The sequence below is a fragment of the Leptonychotes weddellii genome, chromosome 1 (genome assembly GCF_054177405.1).
Source record: "Leptonychotes weddellii isolate Sample4059 chromosome 1, ASM5417740v2, whole genome shotgun sequence".
NCBI classification, from domain to species: domain Eukaryota; kingdom Metazoa; phylum Chordata; class Mammalia; order Carnivora; family Phocidae; genus Leptonychotes; species Leptonychotes weddellii.
The window spans coordinates 103476738-103485417 of NC_138369.1; the positions used below are offsets into that span (position 1 = coordinate 103476738).

Sequence of the window (8680 nt, forward strand, 5' to 3'; positions counted from 1 at the left end):
AAGCAGGGGGAGTGGGAGAGGGAGAAGCAGGCTTCCTGCGGAGCAGGGAGCCCGATGTGGGGCTCGATCCCAGGACTCCAGGATCATGACCTGAGCCGAAGGCAGACGCTTAACGACTGAGCCACCCAGGCACCCCAACAATTCAGTATTCTATATTCTTAAAAAATATCCTTCAACGGAGGTAAAATAAAGGCATTTTCAGATAAAAGAAAGTTGATGAATGGCTAGTTGTAACTAGCCAACCTACACAATGAGAAATCCTAAAGAATGTTCCTCGGCATGAAGGGAATGATACCAGATGAAAACTAGAATCCATAGGTAAGAATAAAGAACGTTAGAAATGGCAATTCTGTGGGTAAATATAAAAGGCCATTTTTCCTTTTCTTTTATGAATTTACATAAATATAACTGATGGTTTAAAACAAATGATGTTTTAATGATATTTAATATTAAGTGAGATTTTATATTACACATTGCCTAACCATATGACAGCAATACAAAAAACATCAAGAATACGTGAAACAATATTGTTAGTTTCTTGCATTTGTGAAGTAGTAAGGGTGATGGAGAAAATGGGAAATGTGAATTGTGAAGAAAGTGGGAAATGTCAGTTGCAAAATGCAAAATGTTTCAGTATTAACTATAAGTTGACTTTCACAAGTTAAAGAAACAATTGCTAGCCCTAAAGCAACCATGGGAAAAAATATTAAAGGCAAATTAAAATGTCTATATAAAATGACATTTTTAAAAGCAAGGTGATGTACTTAAAATCATATTGATAAATACATTAAATGTCAAATGGATTAGTCATACCATCTCAACTGTAAGGAAGATTTCTTTAGAAATATAAGTGGAATAAAAGAATAGAACAAAATGTGTAAACATAAGTATGGGAAACTTGACATGTCTATCTTGATATTAGACAAAGCCAACTTTGGGATAAAGAGACATTTCATAATGATAAAATGGTCAATTAATCAGGACTACATGATCCTAAATATGCATAGAAATTAATAACATAGATTTAAAATACTAAAAGAAATTAGCAGAGCTAAATGGAGAAATGAGTAACACCACAATTACAGTTGAAGATGTTAATACCCTTCTCTCAGTATTTGAAGCAAGTAGAAAATATATTAGGGAGAATATTAGAAGACCTGAATGACCGTGAACTAATTAATTTACAGAATACACCATACTAAGTAACGGAAGAGCACATAAACTAATAACCCATACAGATCATATGCTGGGTCATAAAATAGTTCTTAATATATTTCAAAGGGGAAAATCTTACAGAATATTGTCTATTACTAGAATGGAACTAACCTAGAAATCAATAACAAAATATCTAGAAATTATCCAAATACTTGGGGAGTTAAATAACAGTCTACTAAATGACCTATTGGCAAAATAAAAAATCACCAAGGAAAATTCAAAATTATTTTGAATTTATTTTTTTTTAAAGTGGGCTCCACACCCAGCATGGAGCCCAACAGGGGGCTTGAACTAATGACCCTGAGGTCAAGACCTGAGCTGAGACCAAGGAGACACTCAACCAACTGAGCCACCCAGGCACCTCTTATTTTGAATTTGATTATAACAAAAAGTACAACTTATACTAGACATTATTTAAGAAGGAGAATTTGTTAAAATGTATTATGAACCATGAACTTGAAAACTCATTTTCCTGAATAATTATTACTGTTCCTAGTTCTACTTTTTTACTTTCTTGATATGCCATTTTTGGGATATGAAGAAGTAGAAAACTGCAGTTTCTCAGTCTTGGAATAACTAACATTTGGAATGAATAATTCTTTATTGTGGGGGCTGTTCTGTACTTTGCAGGAAGTGTAGGAGCATCCCTGGCCTTTACCTTGTTAGTAGCACCCCCACCACCAGCTGTGACACTCAAATACAGAACCAGACATTAGTGAATGTTCCCAGGGGTGGGAAGGTGAGGGGTCAGGGGATTAATCTCCCTTCACTGAAAACCACAGAGCTAGAACATAGCCTTTGTGGTCAGATGATGTGGATGGATTTAACAAACTGTACGTTTACCAACCTTGTTTCCATTGGAGTTTACTTAACCATTCTAAACTTCTATATTTATTCCTAGGTATACTTTAAAGAAAGATAATGTATACCAGGAGATTAACATTATGTTTGCCAACAAGTCAACTCTCAACAGGTATGAAGTATTACTACTGCTGTTCCACTGTGCAAATATTGACTGTAAAGAAACTCCCCAACTAAAATGACATTTTGTGATAGCCAAACTACTTTAAAAATGAGATTATGGTTTATAATCTCATTTGTATGAATTTATCATTATAACTGAAATGTGTCAATCTTCATATATTTCCCATGAAAATATGCTAATCATGGAAGTAGATTAGGATTAAACAATCTATTCTGGTAAGCATCAAAGATTCTCTTCTTTGAACTGTTGCTGTGTGTCAAGATATTCGCCACATCCAATTCTCAGTATTCTCCATTGTGACGTGAGAAAGTATAAATTCCTTGATGATTTTAACATGCAAAATAAGGTCCTTTAAAAATTACAGGCATCAATAATTTTAAAGAATATATCTCCTTAAACTCTTTACAATCTCTAGAATTGTAAGAAAGAATTTAAAACATATTAAAGCGATTTAATATGGATATAGCCTTTAGGGTGAGAACAAAATGAGATAGAAATCTCTCTAAAGCTGCTCTGGAAATGATGATTCTTCTTCAGGAGAAATTGAAGCTGATGTGGATAAGTCATAAGATTGTGCAACTATAAATAATAGCCAACATATCTTGAACATATGTACATTTTTTACTCATTCTAGCATTTACCTGTTTTTGTTCAATCATTTGATAACCAACTAATTTGATAAATATGTCATATACCCACACTAGTACTTTAATGAGTTTCTAGTAAAACCAGTTTCTCTTTTCAGAAGCTAGTTCAGTCTAGCTTAGGAGGCTTAGCATACAATGAAAAATCTCAGAGACAAGTTATAGTCAACAACTTCTGTTGAGAGTGAAAAAGAGGTCTGAAGCAATTACAACTCTAAGAATTAAAGATATGCTTGGTGAAACATGTGGGTGTTCAGGACCTTAAAAAAAGAGTAGGACTCATGTCATTAAAAAGGAGAGGGGTAGCTGTTCTAAACAGGATGCAGAGCAAGAACAAGGATGAAAGGTTATATTAAGCTTAAAATCTTTGGCATTTGTGAGATAATTGGCCTGCCAAGAAGCCAAGTATTGTTGGGGAATATGGGTTGCAGTAAGATTATAGAGGTCTCTTATTGACAGAGAGAAGAATTTTTGCTTTAGACTGAGTGGATAAACATTAAAAATTTTTGAGAAGAATTACATCATACAAGTACTTTGTAGAAGATATATATAGTGACATGAAGTAAAAATGAATTTCAAATGGAGGTTGGAAGAGAAAACTAGAACACAATATCACTATCAACATTCTTTCCAATTATAAAAGATCCAATTATGACAGATTGGATTAATGCATCTATCAATTTGTGAGTTTCTGCAAGTACTCACAGTATTTTAAAAATAGATGCCCAAACTTCTATTTCTTTTGTTTTTCTCACTGATACCAATTATCCCAATGTATAAAATTCTTTTGGGGGTTACAAAAAAATACCCTTTATTTTCTATACACATACATTTGTATATTTAAGAGATACAAATTAGAAAATATATTTGAACAGATTATTTTCTCCTGACTCTTGGGGGCATAATATCACAATATTTATAACGTACAAGGAAAAATAGGTTCTTCTATCGTACTTCAGATTAGCTAATGTCAGCTATATGGCTGCTCAAGCTGAAAGCAGCTTAGCTAAACCTGAGGACCCTTGTAGCTGCTCCTGTCCAGTCACCTGAAAGCTCGGAACAAACTTATTAGGGGAAAAATTGATAAAATGCCGAACTCTGCATTTGCATTTGAAGTAATCTGAGGGCCAACACCATCACCATCTTGCCCTTTGATTTTCCTGAATGGTAATGTATTTCTCCACCTATCAGTTACCACTACCTCTGCTTATGAACATGAGGAGAAGATATATTTCTACTCTTCCCTAAACCTGTGAACACTATAAACTTTCAGGTTAAAAAGTATGGTTATGGGGCGCCTGGGTGGCTCAGTCATTAAGTGTCTGCCTTCGGCTCAGGTCATGGTCCCAGGGTCCTGGGATCAAGCCCCACATCGGGCTCCCTGCTCTGCGGGAAGCCTGCTTCTCCCTCTCCCACTCCCCCTGCTTGTGTTCCCTCTCTTGCTGTGTCTCTATCTGTCAAATAAATAAAATCTTAAAAAAAAAAAAAAGTATGGTCACAATAACTTTAGCTTTCAAGGTAAACATCTATTTGCATATAAACTTTGGCTAATATTACCACAGTACTTTGCAGTATTTTGGAAATGAAATCAGAAAATATTTTTCATGAAAGTTCTTCACTGATTTAAGCACCCTGATGCAAGAAATTGAAATTCATTATATAATAGAAACCAAAAGTAGCTTATGGTACAAAAAGAATAAATAATTAAAACATTTCTGTGCCTTTAATGAAGTCTATACCAGAGAGCAAGCAAAGCTAAGCAAAACCAAACAAAATCAAACAAGAACACTGACAAAAATCAGCACTTACCCATATCTTGCAAAATTTGCCCAGTATTTCATTATGGATCTACTCAAAATTTCCTCAGCTTTTGTGTAATTAGCTCTTCTTTCCAGAGGTAAACCAAAGACAAATTCAATTTCATAACCATGCATCACTCCCATCCATTCTGGCCAAGGAAGTTGGGAGGATCGGTGTTCAAAATAGTAGAAAAAGGCATTATTTCCCAATTCTGAGAACTTTTTGGTGAACTCCAAGGCTGGACATATGATATTGTAGTCCCCAAGAACATCATCCAATGCGTCACGGTATTTTTCAGCTCTCTGATCATCTAACAAGTCCACATAATAAAAAAGGATCGATTCCCTTCCAAATTCACTCACTCCTGGAAAATACATTTTTAAACCTTCTTGAAAGTCTTTTCTAGTTATGATACTGTCATTATCTTTGCTGAAACCAGGAGCACCATATACTAAAAATGCTGTCCCCTCATCTTTATTAACGCCCACCAAGATCTGGGCTTTTTTGAACTGTCCAAGTTGGAGTAGTGTGTCTGGAATGTCAGTGAGAAAATCACCATCCACAATTGGACCAAAATTTACAGACAAAAGAGTATCAGAGGGGACAACCAAGACTTCATTCAGTAGAATTTCCTGGGGATCTTTGTTTCGAAGGCATTTGATTATCTCTGTCTCATTTTCTCTAGAGCAACCAATAAATTTAGCTAAGGTCAACGTTCTGTTCCTGGCTTCATCAAGAGACATTACTGCCCAAGGGGCATTAGAGGATCCACTTTGCAGAATGGCTCTGGTAAACAATGGCTGGCTTCTAGGAGAAAGTAAATGAAGGCTAACTGAACCTGCTCCTGCACTTTCTCCAAAGAGAGTTACACTTTTAGGATTTCCACCAAAGGCTGCTATATTTTTTTGGACCCACTGAAGTGCCAACTGTTGATCAAACAAGCCCATGTTCCCTGGTACCTCGGGATTTCCTGGTAAAGCTAAGAATCCTAGGGCACCCACCCTATAGTTCATTGAAACTACAATAACTCTTTCAACCCGAGCCAGAAATTTGCCATCATAAACAGGTAAAGATGATGTTCCGGTTTGGTAACCACCACCATAGATCCAGATCATTACAGTCGCATTTTTTGGTTTAGGTGTTGGAACCCACACATTCAGATATAAACAGTCTTCACTGAGATCGGTGTTTGGGTTCCACATCTCTGATCCAGGGAAACCTGGGAAACTTTGATCTGTGTTCTGATAGCAAGAATTTGCATATTTTGTGGCATTCCAAATATCGGACCACTTGGTCAAGAACTGTGGCTTTTTGAATCGAAGTCTACCAAGAGGTGGCTGTGCATAGGGAATTCCAAGAAAGGCTGTTACTGTGCCACCAAGAACTGGCAAGTTCATTCCTCTGACTTTTCCGTTCTTGGTGGTAATTATGATGTCTTCTTCCATATGTGACTTCCCAATTAACACCCAGAGCAGAAGAAACCGCAAGAGAAACCGGATGCTTATGATTGTACCCTTGCTCTGCATATTGATTTCTGAAAGAGAGGTAATTAGGAAGTTTTAAAAACCTCATGCATCAAGTATTATATTTTATTTATGATAATTAACTGAAATAAAGTAATTCTTATTAATCCTAACAATTATGAAAACTAATAAATCTGTTACTACTATAAAGGTTTTGTTAAAAAAAAAACCCCCACACAGAAAATGTTTGGAGATATTTCAGTTTTCAATTTAGAACAGGAATAAGTGGAATGGAAAAGTAGAAAATATTTCACTCGGAGGAATTCATTATCAGGTCTCTGTAAGGAAGATTTAGTATTTTAAAGAGGAAGTTTGTCCCAGGCATATATATATATCTATATATAAAAGTATATCTAGATATACTTTTTTGACTGACCCACCAAAAGTGGCATTAAGTAGTAGTCAACTTATGAAGATATCATTTCTACCTCGGTTAGAGGAAAAAATATAAGCTCATGTATGCTCTGAAATGTGTACAGTTCTTTTCATGGTCAGCTGACTCTTGACATAACTGAAGTAGATTGAGAAGCTTTAAGGATCCTTAGACTTTTGTTACTGGCTTTTTCTGTTTCCATGGTCCCTTCTGTGGTTCTTTTTGCCTCATGGTTTCTTCCTCAAAACAATCCAGAAGAGAATTTGGACAATATATTCATAGAATATTAAGTAACAAAAATACAGCAGTTGTCATTGAACCTAAAAATTGTGAAAACTAACAAATCTGCTGCCACTGTAAAGAACTATGGGAAAAACGGGAAGAGAGACTGAGGATATATACCAGAAAAAGTGAGTAACGAAGAAAGCCTTCTCTACCTGAATTACAATGTCAATGGAGAGAACCAGCAGCTGATAATATAATGTGTGAGAGGAGATACTTTGAAGGAATTTTACACTCAGGGATTACTCAATGCACATCTGCTATTTGTTAATTGATTAAAGTATATGCAACTGACAAGGTTGCCTATATGTTAACATATGACATGCGTTAACATGGTCAGATTACTTGCATTTTGATAGTGGACAAAATAAGTGAGATTAAGAGGACTAATGCTGAGGAATTACTGGAAAGAGTAGAAGAAAAAGGAATCTTTGAGACCTACAAAATTATAACTATTTGACATTTTATTTATTTTTTTTTAAAGATTTTATTTATTTATTTATTTGAGAGAGAGAATGAGAGAGAGAGAGAGAGAGCACATGAGAGGGGGGGAGGGTCAGAGGGAGAAGCAGACTCCCTGCCGAGCAGGGAGCCCGAAGCGGGACTCGATCCAGAGACTCCAGGATCATGACCTGAGCCGAAGGCAGTCACTTAACCAACTGAGCCACCCAGGCGCCCCTACATTTTATTAAATAATATTTATTGATGGCATGAAAAGATTGCTTGTGGAAATCAAAGTTTTATTAAAAATTCATAATGTGGGGCACCTGGGTGGCTCAGTGGGTTGAGTGTCCGACTCTTGATTTCAGCTCAGGTCATGATCTCATGGGTCATGAGATCTAGCTGCACTGGGCTCCAAGCTCAGCAGGGAGTCTGCTTCTCTCCCTCTACCATCTTCTACTCCTCCCCCTAACTCGTGCTTGTGTGTGCTCTCTCTCTTCCTCTCAAATAAATAAATAAATAAACAAATTCATAATGCACACCTGAATTTCTTTAAAATTAATAAAACCTAAAAATCAGATTCTGAAACTTCACATAACAAAGAGGGACACAAAAATGTAATGCCCATATCATTTAAAAGAACTAACATCTTTATACAACTGAAAGAAAACCTGATTAAAACAGTCAAATACAAACACTGATTCTCATCCACACAATAATAACAAAGGTCCATAAATGTAAAAAAAAAATTTCTGTATTATTTTTTGATACTATAATTGTAAATACAATCTATGTGTCTAAGAAGCTAATGCTGTGAGCATTGAGACTCTGTATTAGTGTTTTTTTTTTTTTTAATTTATATTGTCTCAGAAGGTAGAGAGAATAAAGTATTACCCTGAAAACTGTTCCAGAGTTAGGATTCTCACTTTTTTTTTTTTTAAAGATTTTATTTATTTATTTGACAGAGAGAGACACAGTGAGAGAGGGAACACAAGCAGGGGGAGTAGAAGAGGGAGAAGCAGGCTTCCCCGCGGAGCAGGGAGCCCGATGCGGGGCTCGATCCCAGGACCCTGGGATCATGACCTGAGCCAAAGGCAGACGCTTAACGACTGAGCCACCCAGGTGCCCCGGATTCTCACATTTTAAATCAACCGCATTCACCACTGCTAATAATACAGCTAGTGATCAACAAGTATTTTTTGAGCCCCCCAAAAGATCTGGATAACCTGATCAATTTTACAATATTTTGTTCAGTGTACGTATGGATATCTCTATCTCTGTCTATGTCTATATATCTATATATCTAGATCTAACTCTATCATTGTCCATGTATATGCATATATATACACATATATGTCTATATATAATGGTTATAAAAATAATAAGGTTTTAAAAAATCAAACTGTGAGATTATTTT

The 8680-nt window shown here is 35.8% G+C and overlaps 1 protein-coding gene across 1 annotated transcript in view; it reads right to left on the minus strand.

Moving 5' to 3' along the window:
* The window catches only part of BCHE (butyrylcholinesterase), a 63356-nt gene that overhangs the window by 50101 nt on the left and 4575 nt on the right, over positions 1-8680 (minus strand). Inside the window, exon 2 of the mRNA XM_006727601.3 lies at positions 4654-6178. Coding sequence (XP_006727664.1) covers positions 4654-6170 — 1517 coding nt within the window. The 5' untranslated portion in view covers positions 6171-6178. The remainder of the gene's footprint in view (positions 1-4653; positions 6179-8680) is intronic.